Consider the following 17,605-nt stretch of genomic DNA (forward strand, 5'->3'; position numbering starts at 1 on the left):
TCCAGGACTATAACCTGTATTTTGGGGACGTATATAAAACAAATCAGTGTATTGATCCATAACTTATTCAAATTTAGGTCCCAAGGGTCTTGTTTTAAGGGGGACATCTGGCGATGAGAAATTGATACAAGTATAAATTTTGTGTTCAGCCAAACTCAGGTATAAATTCTACAAATGATGCTTCCTAGTGGGGCAGCTGTGAGAAAGACACTTGATTTCTCTAAATTTAAGTTATTTTATTTCTAGAAGGGAGAAGATAATATAGGATTGTAGGAATTAAATGAGAATATAAAAGTGCTGCACATACATCCAATAAACAGAAGCTGCCATTAGTAAGAATAATTTTAGTTACCTAAAGCAGCTTTGGCTGTTGTCATTCAGGCTCTGGCTCCTTTACGACCCCCTGGGCTCTAGCCCACCGGGTTCCTCTGTGCATGGGATTTCTCAGGCAAGAATACTGGTGGTGGTTGTTCAGTTGCTAAGTTATGTCCGACTCTTTGCGACTCCGTAGACTGTAGCTGGCCATGTTCCTCTGTCCATGGAATTCTCCAGGCAAGAGTACTGGAGTCGGTTGCCATTTCCTCCTCCAGGGGATCTTCCCAACCCAGGGATCAAACCTGAGTCTCCTGCATTGCCTGCATTGGCAGGTGAATTCTTTACCACTGAACCCCTGGGGAAGCTCCAAGGATGCTAGAATGGGTAGTTATTCCCTTCTCCAGGGGATCTTCCCAAGCCAAGGGTCGAACCCAGGTCTCCTACATTGCAGGCAGATTCTTTACTGTCTGAGCCACCAGGGAATACCAAGAATACTGGAGCTGGGTTGCTATTTCCTTCTCCAGGGGAACTTCTAATTCAGGGATCAAACCCGCATCTCCTACCTTGGCAGGTGAATTCTTTACCCTGAGCCACCAAGGAAGCCCCTAAAACAATGAATTATATTGCCTGGCACGCGCGGTTCACGAGCTTGCAAAGAGTGGGACACGACAGAGCGACTGAACTGAACTGATAGTACAAATCAGTCTGGTGAAAATCACAAAGTATCCCTTCTTACTAATCCTTCCATCAGCAATAGATTGAGGTTATTTTTCACTCTTTGTTTCTTTTAAGAAATGTTAGAGTGTACATGGGATTAATCAAAGTGTATTTAGTTATATACAGTAAAATATCTAATCAGTTAGGAGACACATTACGTTGATACTAAAGTGGTGTATGTCCTTAAGGGTTCCATGTCAGTGTTCTTGCTGAATTCACCATTGTTTCAGGGATGCAGTGTCTTTAAACAATGGTTGGATTTTTGCTGTTAGTTGACAGTGTAACCATGGCCACAATTAGTTTGATACCAACGTGGTTATTGTATAACTACTTTAGATTATAATTTAACTTTGGTGATGTAGGGACTATTTTCCAGTTTTAGTAGTTTCTATTGAAGTAAGAGTCTAGAGAGGAGAAAAGTGTTTTCAAATGTGTGCCTTTTACATTTTACATCAAGTGGCTAGGCCATAGAGAAATGATCTTGAGTCAGTTGTTAGAAAACAGATAAAATAGGAAATGTAAGATTTTGTTCTTTAATAAGACTGGACAGATTATTTCACCATAATGGCAACATCTGCCAGGGAAATTAAAATAAAATTTCCTCCCTACGGAGATTCTGCCTGCTCAAGCTAAAGCTGTGTATATACAGGGAATGCCAGGAAATTCTGACATATTGTTGGAGCAAACACTTCAAAAATATCTTGTGTTTTTTCTGTTATAGCAACTTCACTGTGTGGTGGTTGGAAGTGAAAATGCCAAGCGATATTTTGAAGCAGTTCAAGGATCAAAAGAGCATCGAGGAGAACTTTTTGGGGTCTATAATCTCTTCAAACTGAGGTCCCAAGGGTCTTGTCTTACAAGGGACATCCTGGAGGTGTGAAATTTTTCTTTGATCTTTTCAGTATTTTCATTATGGTTTTCTACCTCAGGAAAATTGCTGGTGCCATTTCAGAGAAATTTTTGGTTTTCTTCATAAAAAAGTCCTATATTTAGAATTTCTACTTTTAGTGAAATTGGAAATGAATTATTATACCTCTAATCAAGATTTTCCCCATGCATAGTTAAATTCAGATACATATACAAGGTAGTATGACCTTCCAAGGCCATTTTCAAACTGGTAAAGAGAAATTTATCATTTGGAAAACAGCTGTTGAAGTCAGGAACTAAAAAAAGAGACTTTCCTAAGTAAACAAAAATATAAAATGTGTTTTGATTAAAAGTTACCAAATACTCCCTGAGATGCACTCTCATGTCTTATGGAGACTTTCTTTTTCTGTTCCCAGTAAAAATTACACACCAATATTTCAAACTCTCCCAGTTGTGTTCATCCTCAGGATACAGATGTTTCTTATTCTTAACAGGATATTTATATCCTTTAAAAAAACTTTTAAATTCTTTAATATACTAGAATACTAAGAATATTAGCCTATGTTTTAGTTAATATTGATATGAGTATTGTGAAATCTTGGGCTGTCATTTTTTTTCAATCCCTTCATCATAAAGCTGAGGAAACTTGAGTCTTGAAAAACTTAAGGATATTTCCCTTAACTTCCAGGACTTTGTAGTAAAACCTTAATGTACTTCATTTATTTAATAGTACCATAAAAACAGTTCAAGGAGCTATTAGTCTCTGTCCTTAAAGAGTTTAGACCATGTTTATGGGATATGGAAGAGAACATTTATATAATGTACACGTAACATTGGTGAGCATATGTTAAGTCATTTCGGTAGAGGTTCAAATGTGATCACCAATGGATGGAGAAGAGGAAGGTATGTATTATTTGTATGTTGTGAATATTACAACCGTTATACAATGTCTGATGTATACTGCTGAGTTTTATTTTATAGTAATTATTTGATTCTGAATTGAGTGACCCATTTAAGGTTCCCCTTTTTCTTGTTTCGTATATGCTGGTTCTTTCGTGGACTTCTTGATTCCTTTTCTCTAATCAATAACCTTGTCTGTCCTTCAGGTCCCCCTCAGATCGTACCTCCATCACAGAGTGCTGCACAACATATGTACATTTGTGTTTCTAATTTGAGATCATTATCTGTAAAATATATTCATATTGTATTACTTTTCCTGTTTTCTGTTGTTGTTCAGTTGCTAAGTCCTGCCTGGCTCTGCAGCCCCATGGACTGCAGTATGCCATGCTTCCCTGTCCTTCACTCAGTTCAGTTCACTCACTCAGTCATGTCCAGCTCTTTGTGACCCCATGGACTGCAGCATGCCAGGCCTCCCTGTCTATCACCAACTTGCAGAGTTTACTCAGACTCATGCCCATTGAGTCAGTGATGCCATCCAACCATCTCATCCTCTGTTGTCCCTTCCTCCTCCCGCCTTCAATCTTTCCCAGCATCAGGATCTTTTCCAGTGAGTCAGTTCTTTGTATTAGGTGACCAAAGTATTAGAGTGTCAGCTTCAGCATCAGTCCTTCCATGAATATTCAGGACTGATTTCCTTTAGGATAGACTGGTTGAATCTCTTTGCTGTCCAAGGGACTCTCAAGAGTCTTCTCCAACTCCACAATTCAAAAGCGTCAATTCTTCGGCCCTCAGCTTTCTTTAGAGTCAACTCTCACATCCATACATGGCTACTGGAAAAACTGTAGCCTTCACTAGATGGACCTTTGTTGGCAAAATAATGTCTCTGCTTTTTAATATGCTGTCTAGGTTGGTTATAACTTTTCTTCCAAGAAAAGGTCCTCTTCCAAGGAGCAAGCATCTTTTAATTTCATGGCTGCAGTCACCATCTACAGTGATTTTGGACCCCCAGAAATAAAGTCTCTCACTGTTTCCACTGTTTCCCCATCTATTTGCCATGAAATGATGGGGCCAGATGCCATGATCTTGGTTTTCTGAATGTTGAGTTTTAAGCCAACTGTTTCACTCTCCTCTTTCACTTTCATCAAGAGGCTCTTTAGTTCTTCTTCACTTTCTACCATAAGGGTGATGTCATCTGCATATCTAAGGTTATTGATACTGATTATTAGGATATTGATATTGCCAGGTTATTCTCCTGGCAGTCTTGATTCCAGCTTGTGCTTCATCCAGCCCAGCATTTCTCATGATGTAGTCTACCTATAAATTAAATAAGCAGGGTAACATACTCCTTTCCTATTTGCAACCAGTCCGTTGTTCCATGTCCAGTTCTAACTGTTGCTTCCTGACCGGCATACAGATTTCTCAAGAGGCAGGTAAGGTGGTCTGGTATTTCCATCTCTAGAAGAATTTTCCACAGTTTGTTGTGATCCACACAGGCAAAGGCTTTGGCATTGTCAATAAAGCAGAAGTAGATGTTCTTCTGGAACTTTCTTGCTTTTCTGATGATCCATTGGATTTTCGCAATTTGATCTCTGGTTCCTCTGCCTCTCCTAAATCCAGCTTGAACATCTGGAAGTTCACGGTTCATATACTGTTGAAGCCTGGCTTGGAGAATTTTAAGCATTACTTTGCTAACATGTGAGATGAGTGCAGTTATGTGGTAGTTTGAGCATTCTTTGGTATTGCCTTTCTTTGGGTGACTTCTTCCATCCTGTGGCCACTGCTGAGTTTTCTAAATTTGCTAGCATATTGAGTGCAGCACTTTCACAGCATCATTTTTTACTAGCCTTCATTTATCTTTTACTATCCTTCACTATCTCCTGGAATTTGCTCAAATCTTGCCCATTGAGTTGGTCGTGCCATCTTATCTTCTGCCATCTCCTTCTCCTCTTGCCCTCAGTCTTCTCTCGCATCAGGGTCTTTTCCAGTGAGTTGGCTCTTCATGTCAGATGGACAGAGTATTGAAGATTCAGCTTCAGCGGCAGTCCTTCCAATGAATGTTCAGGGTTGATTTTCTTTAGGATTGACTGATTGGATCTCCTTGCTGTCCAAGGAACCCTCAAGAGTCTTTTCCAGCACCACAGTTATAAAACATCAATTCTTTGTGCTCAGCCTTCCTGTTTTCTGCTATATATCAAATAGTTTTGTTCTCTGTTTTTAATCAGCATAGCTGCTGTTCCTCTGTTAAAAAACTGTTATGTACGATATTGCATTTGACAGGTTATTAGACAGAAAGTTCTCTTATTCTCAGGTTGTCCTCAAAATATGTTATTTTTCCTCCAGGATTGTTTATTAATGACAGGACCCTCCATAATCTTATATTTTGTTTATGGGAGAATATGCTTAACTTCTCTCTAGGAATCTCATTGGCATTCAATTATTAAATTAAATTTTGAATTAAAATTGCTCATTTGTTATCAGTCAGAATTTAGTAGATTCATGTTGTGCTTTTGGCCAGATTACATTTTTAAATATTATTAGTCCAAGCCCTATATAAGGGAAGCATATATCATAAAGTAAAAGAAGTGTTTTACTTCCTGTGATACATTTTTAATTTTTCAAGGTTGTAGAAAAATCCCTTTTTAAATGTTTTAAGATATAGAAATTTGAATTTATAGAGCGCTTTTACTATGATGATTTCTGGGCATTTTAGTTCTATTTGACATTGACTTTCTTTTAATGGTTTCCCTTTAAAATATATATATTGATAACTAATTTCACAAATATTGAGTATGTGTGAAATGTCCAGTATTATACATCATAGAGCTGCTGCTGCTGCTGCTGCTAAGTCACTTCAGTTGTGTCCGACTATGTGCGAACCCATAGACAGCAGCCCACCCGGCTCCCCCATCCCTGGGATTCTCCAGGCAAGAACACTGGAGTGGGTTGCCATTTCCTTTTCCAATGCAGGAAAGTAAAAAGTGAAAGTGAAGTTGCTCAGTCGTGTCCGACTCTTCACGACCCCATGGACTTGCAGCCTACCAGGCTCCTCCGTCCATGGGATTTTCCAGGCAAGAGTGCTGGAGTGGGGTGCCACTGCCTTCTCTGATCATAGAGCTGCTGCTGCTGCTAAGTCACTTCAGTCGTGTCCAACTCTGCGAACCCATAGACAGCAGCCCACCAGGCTCCCCCGTCCCTGGGATTCTCCAGGCAAGAACACTAGAGTGGGTTGCCATTTCCTTCTCCAGTCCATGAAAGTGAAAAGTGAAAGTGAAGTCACTCAGTCGTATCTGACTTTAAGCGACCCCATGGACTGCAGTCCACCAGGTTCTTCCATCCATGGGATTTGCCAGGCAAGAGTACTGGAGTGGGGTACCATTGCTCTCTCTGGATCATAGAGCTAGGCATACAGAAATTAATAAAATAGATTAAAAGTCCTATCTACAAAAATTTACATTCTATTTGGGAGAAACAAATAATAAAGAGAAAAAATAACTGAATTTAGTATATCATGATGACAGATTCTAAAGATAAATATAGAGCAAGTAGAAGATGAATAAATTCTAGAGATGTAATACACAGCATGGTGAGTATTGTCAACAACACTATGTTATATACCCCAAAACTGCCTAAGGACCAGATCTTAATTGTTCTCACCACATGAAAGAAATGATATTATATGATACATTAGAGGTGTTAGCTAAAGCTGTGATGGTAATCATATTACAGCATATGTGCATGTGTACTCAAGTCACGTCTGACTCTTTGTGGCTCAGTGGACTGTAGCCCACTGGGCTCCTTTGTCCCTGGGTTGCCGTTTCCTACTCTAGCGGATCTTCCTGACCCAAGGATCAAACCCATGTCTCTTGGATTTCCTGCGTTGCTAGGCGAATTCTTTACCACTGAGCCACTTGCGAAGCCCCCCATTACAATATATAAACATATGAAATTAATACCTTGTAGATCTTAAATGTACATGCTGTAATATGTAAAGTATATCTAAAAAAAGAAAACAAAAATAGAGCCAGGAAACAAAGTGGGGAGACTGCCAAGGAAAGAGCATTACAATTTTAGATGGAGTAGCCAAGGAAGCATTCACTGTGAGATTGCATTTGACTCTTTGAAGAGACAAGGAAGAAATGTTTTAGGCAGAAAAACAATGCAAAGACCCTCAGAGAGGAGCATGCTCAGCATGATTTCAAAATGGCAAGGAAGCCAAAGTAGCCAGAGTGTAGTAAACAAGAGAGCCAAAGATGGGGCCAGTGAGATGACAGGAAGCCGGATCCTGTAGGAACTTTGGCTTTGACTTTGAGTGAGAACAAAAGCAATTGGAGTTCTGAATAGCAGAATGACATAGTGTAAGCTATACTGTTTATTCTAAAGATTAAGAATTGGACTATAGAAGTATAAGAACAGAAGCAAGAAGCCAGGTAGGGAGATACTGCAACAATCTAGCCAAGAGTTGGTGGTTTGGGCCAGAGGATAGTGGTGTGTACCCTGAGGCACTGACAGGATCTGCTGATGCAGTAGATATAAGGTATGTAGAAAAAGCAATTAAGGATGACTCTATACAGTCAGCAAAAACAAGACCAGGAGCTGACTGTGGCTCAGATCATGAACTCCTTATTGCCAAATTCAGACTTAAATTGAAGGTGGGGAAAACCACTAGACCATTCAGGTATGACCTAAATCAAATCTCTTATGATTATCCAGTGGAAGTGAGAAATAGATTTAAGGGCCTAGATCTGATAGACAGAGTGCCTGATGAACTATGGACTGAGGTTCGTGACATTGTACAGGAGACAGGAATCAAGACCATCCCCATGGAAAAGAAATGCAAAAAAGCAAAATGGCTGTCTGAGGTGGCCTTACAAATAGCTGTGAAAAGAAGAGAAGCAAAAAGCAAAGGAAAAAAGGAAAGATATAAGCATCTGAATGTAGAGTTCCAAAGAATAGCAAGGAGAGAAAAGAAAGCCTTCCTCAGCGATCAATGCAAAGAAATAGAGGAAAACAACAGAATGGGAAAGACTAGAGATCTCTTAAAGAAAATTAGAGATACCAAGGGATCATTTCATGCAAAGATGGGCTCAATAAAGGACAGAAATGGTATAGCCCTAACAGAAGCGGAAGATATTAAGAAGAGGTGGCCAGGATACACAGAAGAACTGTACAAAAAGAGCTTCACTGCCGGGGTCCAGCCCCCGCAAGATCTAGGGGAACCTGAAGGAAGAATGGCGTCTGCGGATGATTTAGAGAGAGATAAGGAAAGAATATTGTAGATAAGAAAATAGAGGAGAGAAAGAGGCTGATATTTTTTGGTTTACATAGAAAGCCAATAAAACTTTGAGACAAGAAGTTTGCCCTGTTTACGGAGGCCACAGGTGCCTTCCCGGTCTCCCGAGGGAGTGAAGACGCAGAGCGTCTTCCCGTTCAGGTCTTAGAAACCCGGGCAGATAAGTGAACGCAGGGAGCCTCTATGCTCCAAGGGATCAGCCTGAAAAAGAAAGTAAGAGAGAAAAAAAGAAAAACACGGGGTGACCAAGCTTCTTTAAACGAGGCCCAATAGCTTTATTATTAAAAGGTAGTTTTATACCTTGTCTTACACATAGAGGGAAATGAAAGATGCAAAGCCATACAGAGTCAGCCCAAACATTACATCTGTTTTGTCTTTATCGAAACCAGGATTATTTTTGCAAACCTTTTCCAAAAGCAATATCATGTACATTATCTTCTGGCCTTGGAGGCCCTCTTTTGATAAAGGCTTCTCAACCAGAAAACTTATTTTCTCTTGAAATGTTTTTTCTTATATTTCTAATCTATGTCAGCCTCAAAAAGTATTAAACAGAGTAACATTCTCACGAAGCAAATGTGCAGTGAGTTACAAGAAAGAACCAATTAGCTCAAAAGTCTGATGTGGTTAATTTCAAGGCTACACTTGTTTTTTTTTACTTTCCAACTATGTTAACTAATGCACTCCCAGGTGCACAGTGGATAAGAGATATGGGAACTTAGCAACAAGCATTGGCCCAATAATGAAATCCTACATTAGCACTACTCTAATAACTTTTAACTCTTTGAAAGGCTCTTTGTTTTAGGCTTTCCATGCCTCTCACAGTTGGGAGGATGTAAATAATCATATGCGTAGCTGCAAGAGTCTGGATATATCTGCCGACCAAGCTAAAATGCTAACAGAGGGGATTTGATTGGAAATATTCCTCTCATGTCCAGGAGACTTATTAGCTATAGCCCTAAGTTAATTTTCTCCAGAAAAAGGTGGTCAAGAAAAGCCCCCTGTTAATGTCAGAGGAGTTGGTGAAAGTCATGAAATAGTAAAACAGACAGATTTTGGTTTTGGGGTAGATGCTCAAGAAAGCCTAGGGAGCCTGTTGAGTTCTAAAGCCTTGCTTAACAGTTCTCTTCCACATGATTTTTGTCATGGGTGGGATCTCCCGTGGTGGCTCCCGGCACTTCACGACCCAGATAATCATGATGGTGTGATCACTCACCTAAAGCCAGACATCCTGGAATGTAAAGTCTAGTGGGCCTTAGAAAGCATCACTATGAACAAAGCTAGTGGAGGTGATGGAATTCCAGTTGAGCTATTTCAAATCCTGAAAGATGATGCTGTGAAAGTGCTGCATTCTATATGTCAGCAAATTTGGAAAACTCAGCAGTGGCCACAGGACTGGAAAAGGTCAGTTTTCATTCCAATCCCAAAGAAAGGCAATGCCAAAGAATGCTCAAACTACTGCACGATTGCACTCATCTCACACACTAGTAAAGTAATGCTCAAAATTCTCCAAGCCAGGCTTTAGCAGTACGTGAACTGTGAACTTCCAGATGTTCAAGGTGGTTTTAGAAAAGGCAGAGGAACCAGAGATCAAATTGCCAACATCTGCTGTTTCATGGAAAAAGCAAGGGAGTTCCAGAAAAACATCTATTTCTGCTATATTGACTGTGCCAAAGCCTTTGACTGTGTGGACCACAAGAAACTGTGGAAAATTCTTCAAGAGCTGGGAATACCAGACCACCTGACCTGCCTCTTGAGAAACCTGTATGTAGTCAGGAAGCAACAGTTAGAACTGGACATGGAACAGCAGACTGGTTCCAAATAGGAAAAGGAGTACATCAAGGCTGTATATTGTCACCCTGCTTATTTAACTTATATGCAGAGTACATCTTGAGAAACGCTGGACTGGAAGAAGCACAAGCTGGAATCAAGATTGCTGGAGAAATATCAATAACCTCAGATATGCAGATGACACCACCCTTATGGCAGAAAGTGAAGAGGAACTAAAAAAAAACCTCTTGATGAAAGTGAAAGAGGAGAGTGAAAAAGTTGGCTTAAAGCTCAACATTCAGAAAACTAAGGTCATGGCATCTGGTCCTATCACTTCATGCCGGATAGGTGGGGAGACAGTGAAAACAGTGGCTGACTTTATTTTTGGTGGCTCTAAAATCACTGCAGATGGTGACTGCAGCCATGAAATTGAAAGACGCTTACTCCTTGGAAGGAAAGTTATGACCAACCTAGATAGCATATTGAAAAGCAGAGATATTACTTTGCCAACAAAGGTCCATCTAGTCAAGGCTATGGTTTTTCCAGTGGTCATGTGATGTATGTGATAGTTGGACTGTGAAGAAAGCTGAGCCCCGAAGAATTGATGCTTTTGAGCTGTAGTGTTGGAGAAGACTCTTGAGAGTCCCTTGGACTGCAAGGAGATCCAACCAGTCCATCCTAAAGGAGATCAGTCCTGGGTGTTCATTGGAAGGACTGATGCTGAAGCTGAAACGCCAATACTTTGGCCACCTCATGCGAAGAGTTGACTCTTTGGAAAAGACCCTAATACTGGGAGGGATTGGGGGCAGGAGGAGAAAGGGATGACAGAGGATGAGATGGCTGGATGGCATCACTGACTTGATGGACATGAGTTAACTCCGGAAGTTGGTGATGGACAGGGAGGCCTGGCGTGCTGTGATTCATGGGGTCACAAGGAGTTGGACACGGCTGAGCAACTGAACTGAACTGACCCAGGGTATTTATGGGCTTCCCATGTGGCCCTGGTGCTGAAGAATCTGCCTGTCAATTCAAGAGACGCCAAGAGATGCTGTTTCGATCCCTCAGTCAGGAAGATCCCTTGGAGGAGGGCATGTTAGTCCACTCCAGTATTCTTGCCTGCAGAAGCTCTTAGACAGAGAAGCCTGGTGGGCTACTGCCCATAGGGTCCCAAAGAGTCAGAGATGACTGAAGTGACTTAACGTGCATGTACACTAGGGTGTTTGGACTAAGCAGCAGAAGACTGGAGTTGCCATATACCTGTCACTGAGGGGTTCTGACAGCTTGAAGAATTCTGGTGCTGTCAGTTACACCTATCATATTTGACTTCTGTTGAAGAGGAAAAAAGGAGTACTAGGAAGGAGGCTCCTCACTCCCTTAACGTGACAGCCTCTGGGCTTTGGTAGAAAAGAGCTTATTCAAGAACTCTATCATTCTTTCAAATTCAGTAGGAGAGATTCTCACTTGTTGCCTTGGGTGCCAGGTAACTGGAACCATATCTTTGGTAAATTATGAACACTGGTGTATTTATAAATTTGATATTTGTAACTCTGGTAATGATAATGTTATTTCCCCTTGTCTATCAAGAGATAGACTTGAAAGGAGAAATTAATGTATTTCCTTTTGAAGAAGAATTTAGTATTCTGGAATCTAGGCCATTAAATATCTCTGCTAAATGATATACCAAAAGCTGTAAAAGCATACTTTTCCTAAAAGATGTAGCTAGCCTCTTAGAATATTAAGATTTTTTTCAGTTTTATATAAGATGGATATTTTCATTTTCATATCTACTTCACTGAAGAAATCAATAAACATATTTTAATGAATATGAAATATAAGCACACTAGCAACATAAGCTAAAATATCAAGTTCCCAATACCCAGTATTTTCTATGATAATGTATCTTTAGAGTTATTGCAATGCTATATAATATTTATATAAATAAATATTATATAAATATTATATTACATACCAAGTTATATAGTTATCATATAGACATGGTTATTATAGGCTATCACTACTGGGTAAATTTTTAATATTTTTTTCACCTTCCCTCCCTACTAGGGCTTTTAGTGGAGTTTGCTGAAAAATTATATTAATTTTCTATCTGAAAAACTAAGCTTATGATAAGAATGAGTTTTTTATGGGCCCAGCAGATTTCCACAGTGCCTCTATACTATCTAAGAATTATATGAATTCCTGAATTAGCAAATTGAAAAATAGCATTAGAGAGTTAAAGCAAGCTGTACTCAGTTTACTTACTTACTTGTTTCTTTGCCACCCCATGTGGTTTGAGGGATCTTAGTTTCCCAGATAGGGATTGAACCCAGGCCCACAGCAGTGAAATTGCAGAGAGAGTCATAACCACTGAGAAAGTGAAAGTTGCTCAGTCATGTCAGACTCTTTGCTAACCAATGGACTGTAGCCCGCCAGGCTCCTCTGTCGGTGGAATTCTTCAGGCAAGAATACTGGAGTGGTTAGCTGTTCCCTTCTCCACTAAACTGCCAGGGAATTCCTTGTGTTCAGTTCTCCTAACTCTTAAGTTTTATCATGCCATTGCTGTAGTTTATCTGGTTGTTTCTACTTTATATATTAAACAGTGATTTGCATTTTTTGTAGAGAGAAGGCAAGGTGGAAGCTGGGATCATGACAGCTACAACGTGGTTGAACGAGGAAACTCCAGTACACAAACTAGAAACAGTAAGCAATTTTTTAATCTAGAGCTCCTGGGAAACATGTACATAATGATTTTAACTTTCTTTTCTTTTTCCTTCATTTTTCAATGTGTAAAGAAAATGGCTTTTTAAAAAGTCAGGGACACAAAGTTAGAGGACTGTCAGTAAAGTTAATAATTTAGGCTAATATTTCATATCATTAAAAAAATTCAGGAGCAATCTTCAGGTGTTTACATCCAAACTGGAATTTTAACTATACCAAACTACAAATTCAGAAATAAATGCACTGTGTAGGTAACCAGTCTAACATAAGCAACAAATTAAATGGAAAAATCACAATCAGTATATATTTAATATTATTAAATCCAGACATCAAACTCATTCTCTGACTCAAGCAGATATTTGAATCCTTTGTCTTGTGACAGTTTTAGTAGTTTGTCATCTCACATTCTACAGAAATTTATGTTGCCATCATAAAGCCTTTTTAAAAGTAAAGAATATGTATAAAATTTTAATTGCTGTTGCTATTTTTGCCTTTTTTCTTTTAAGAATTTAACTCTAAATTTATAGTAGCCCAAAGATATAGTGGGCTACATGATAACTAGCTGTTATGATATAATATCCATATGATACAGCAGTATATTATGTAACTATGATAACTATATGCAGTGATAGCTATTAATTTGTAACACTCCTGTAAATTTATATCACCCATTATGTGGTGAATTTTTTTTTTTTAATTTATAGAAATACATGAATATCAAATGTTGGCAGAAATATTACCAGATTATCGGATAATACTTTCCCCAAATCTTTCACTAATAAAACCTCAGTTTACAGAAACTGAAGAATATATTTATCTCTAATTGATGTGAAGAAAAATAAATATTAGGCTTAAATTTGTAATAAATTTTACTTCAAAATAGCTTCAATATTTTATTTATTTATGGTGGTCAAGATCCTGTCCAATCTTATTTTTAATGAACTAGAATATTTTCTAGTTGGGAATTCTTTAACTCCTGCACATTTGTTTTGTTTTTAAAGCATGGTTGAAAGTATCAGCTGGACTGTAGTAAGCAACAGGTTATGTGCTTTTCACTTTAAGGCCAGATTCAATCTCTGCATCTTAGAAGCTAACAGTTCTGCTCTGTGTTTTCCTTATGAATAATTTGACCACTTTATATTCTAGTTTTGACTTTTATTTATTCGGAAAGTTATTCAACTTGAAAAGAGTATACCAGACTGTAATATTAAATCCTTTATATTTGTTTACCACATGTTTTACTTTTAGAAAAAACCAAGTGATATACTTGTATATAAATTATCTGCCCAAATTTAATTCCCTTGCAATGTAATAGATTTGATGTCATTATTCTGACATTTTCTAATGATTCTGTCATTGCCTCTTCTACAGGCGAGGGAGCCTGACGGTCCGGAATACAGAGGTCCAGAACAGCTAGCGGAAGCAGCGTGTGATCTCTGCAGTGATTTTAGTGAAGATGAATCAGTGAGCAACTCAGTGACAAAGACTGCTAAAAACAAAGCATCTGACTCAAGGAAAGCTTCAGTTTCTCCTGGGCAGCTTAGCCTACTCCAGTGTGGTTTCTCTAAATTATTTGAGACAAAATGTGAAACAGTTGAGGATGGTGATGAAAATATTGCCTCTGACAATGAAAGTTCTGATGAACAGCCCACATGCTTTTCCACAGAAGCCAAAAATGCTGGTTGTCAGAAGAGCCAAGACTCTCTTGGTACTTTGAAACATCAGAAATTAGCTAATGTCCTAAATCCAAATGGAAAATGTGTTTTAGATAAAAGTGAGAAAATTTTAGAAGAGAATATTCCTTCTGAATCTGATGATGAGAAGAACTTTAAAAACACAGTTGACCACCATTGCATGTTACAGAATGTCACAGAATCAGAAGATAGTGATATCATCTTTCCCACACAGTATACAACTCAGAGATTCCTTAAGAAGAATATAAGGTTTAAGCCACCTGTGGATGGATCTGAAGATTCTGAATCAGAAAATCCTGTAAATATAAAAAATAATGGTGATGATACAAAGACCAATGTCAGAGGAAATGGGCTAATTTCAAAACAATTAAATCTTGAGATTGAGACCCTAAAATCTAATACAAAAAGAAAAGATAGTAGTGATATTAGTGATGAATCTGATGACATTGAAGTTTTCTGCGAGTCAAGAGTAAGAAAGCAAAGAGCTACTAGTTCTCTGAGGTTTAAGAGAAAAAAGGAAAATAAAAGGGAACTTTACACTTTTCCAAAAACAATGAAGAAAGCAAACCAACGGTGTGCAACAGATGAAGATTGTAACTCTCAGACTATTGATGATTTTTCATCCTCAGATGATAATTTATCTGTTGGCCACATCAGTTTCTCTAAACAAAACCACAGACCAAAAACTATAAAAGATAAAATCAGTGTCTCTTCAAAATTAACTAACCGTAAAAGAAATAGCACTTTCATACCAAGAAAACCAATGAAATTTTCAAATGAGAGCATTGTCAATCAAAATCGGATATGTGAATCAATGGATAAATTTTTAGGTAACTGCAAATCCATTCTTAAAACTTTTCTTTACATATTTGTTGTATGCAATCAAATAGCTCTTAAGAGATGCTTGAAAATTAGTTTGAATTAACTCTGCAACCGAGATGCTATATTGAGATACAAATGAGGAAGTGGGTAGTGGCAGGATAAAGGGAAGACCTAGATCAGGATAGAGAAGTTTGTCATGTATATCAGAACCCCTTCTATGTAGCCCATCTGAATCACTATAAACTAATTATTTTAACTTTTTTGCATTTTTATGGTTTTATCAAATGTCTATACATTTGATACAATGTATAACCCATAACATTATAGTTTAGTCTCATTTAAAAATTTTTATATAGTTTATAAGATTCTTCCTCCATCCCTTTCATTCTTTACAGTTTATATGATTTTTTTCTTTTTTTCCCCCCTTCTTTATATGATTTCTTTGTTGAAGAAAGCATGCCAGTTATTTTCTGCAGTTTGTCTTTTGCTGATTGTGTGCTATTGGTGCAGGTGAACACATTGCTCAACCCACTGTATTTCCTGAAAAAGAGCAGTTGGCTTCTGACACTGTATCAAATTCAGGTTCAGTCCCTTTGGCAAGACAAAAGTTCAGTTCAGTTCAGCCACTCAGTCACATCCAACTCTTTGCGACCCCATGAACCGCAGCACGCCAGGCCTCCACCAACTCCCGGAGTCCACCCAAACCCACGTCCATTGAGTCGGTGATGCCATCCAACCGTCTCATCCTGTCGTTCCCTTCTCCTCCTGTCCTCAATCTTTCCCAGCATCAGAGTCTTTTCAAATGAGTCAGCTCTTTGCATCAGGTGGCCAAAGTATTGGAGTTTCAGCTTCAACGTCAGTCCCTCCAATGAACACCCAGGACTGATCTCCTTTAGGATGGACTGGTTGGATCTCCTTGTAGTCCAAGGGACTCTCAAGGGTCTTCTCCAACACCACAGTTCAAAAGCATCGATTCTTCTGTGCTCAGCTTTCTTTATAGTCCAACTCTCACATCCATGCATGACCACTGGAAAAACCATATTCTTGACTAGACAGACCTTTGTTGGCAAAGTAATGTCTCTGCTTTTTAATATGCTATCTAGGTTGGTCATAACTTTTCTTCCAAGGAGTGAGCATCTTTTAATTTCATGGCTGCAGTCACCATCTACAGTGATTTTGGAGCCCCAGAAAATGAAGTCTGACGCTGTTTCCACTGTTTCCCCATCTATTTCCCATGAAGTGATGGGACCGGATGCCATGATCTTAGTTTTCTGAATGTTAGTGTTTGACAGAATGTTTGCTGGTTTGTCTCTTTATGGTCTTAGCAGCCATTTATTCACTCAGAGTAGCACAATGATGGTTTCTACTTCTCATTTCTTCTTCATTTGTTAGAATGCTTTTGTGAGGCAGTACTTCCGCTCATCTACTATTACTTACCCAGTGGTACAGTTCTTGTAGATAAGGTAGGAAAAATAATTTCTTTACCAACTTTTAGTCATCCTTCAATTTCTTTTCTTAAAATCATTGTGAATTGATTGATTCAAGCACATTTAATGAGTCTAAATTCATTTTAATTAGTACCATTATTGAGGCTCAGTATTCCCATCTTTGGACATGGGAGCCTTTAAACATGAGCATTTTGAGTCCTTAGATCTTTGACGTGATGCTAGTCTTCTTTGAAAGCGATCTAGTATTACACAATACTCCAGGGTCATCTCATGCATTTTCTGCCTCAGACCTAAAATCAGTCATTTCTCTAAGAAGTCTGGGTTTCTTCTAGTGACAAAGTGTGTTTCAAGACCACAATCTGGTGCTAGAAATGATCATTGCTACTACTTGCTTAGTTATTATTTCTGGATCTTTTCAGTGGATAAATTTTATTATAAATTGTGTGTGTGTGTGTGTATATATATATGTATATGTGAGTTTACATATGTGTGAAGTATATTTTTATATATGAGATAAATACTTCATGAGTTCATTTTCATGCTTCCATATTTATTCTTTATTTGGAGGGTATAGAGAAGGGAAAGGCTACCCACTCCAATATTCTTGGGCTTCCCTGGTGGCTTAGATGGTAGAGAATCTGCCTGCAATGTGGAAGACCTGGGTTTGATCCCTGGGTTGGGAAGATCCCCTGGAGGAGGGCATGGCAACTCACTCCAATATTCTTGCCTGGAGAATCCCCATGGACAGAGAGGAGCCTGGTGGTTTACATGAGGTCACAAATAGTTGGACACAACTGAGTGACTAAGTACACCTAAAGCTTTTACTTAATCTCTTCTCTATCATATTTACATACTTTTTCTTCTCTACTGATAATCCTGGTTCTTAATCATACAGGGAATGATTTAATTATAATATCCCATAATTACTCATTTTGTATCCATATTACACAAAAGTCAAATAATAAAAATATCAATACTACTGTAGTGTGATTCCTGGAACCATTAATGTTTGGGGCAGACTATCCATATGCTCTCCCATTTCTCCCTGATTTTAAAATGGATATGTTATG

At 38.5% G+C, this 17,605-nt stretch overlaps 1 protein-coding gene across 2 annotated transcripts in view; it reads left to right on the forward strand.

The window, feature by feature from the left end:
* Positions 1-17,605, forward strand: part of ERCC6L2 (ERCC excision repair 6 like 2) — a 152,374-nt gene that overhangs the window by 100,173 nt on the left and 34,596 nt on the right. For both annotated transcript variants that reach the window (XM_005684146.3, XM_018052475.1), the window contains exons 14-16: positions 1,754-1,906; positions 12,473-12,553; positions 13,943-15,095. In XM_005684146.3, coding sequence (XP_005684203.2) covers positions 1,754-1,906; positions 12,473-12,553; positions 13,943-15,095 — 1,387 coding nt within the window. The remainder of the gene's footprint in view (positions 1-1,753; positions 1,907-12,472; positions 12,554-13,942; positions 15,096-17,605) is intronic.

The sequence above is a fragment of the Capra hircus genome, chromosome 8 (genome assembly GCF_001704415.2).
Source record: "Capra hircus breed San Clemente chromosome 8, ASM170441v1, whole genome shotgun sequence".
Lineage (NCBI taxonomy): Eukaryota > Metazoa > Chordata > Mammalia > Artiodactyla > Bovidae > Capra > Capra hircus.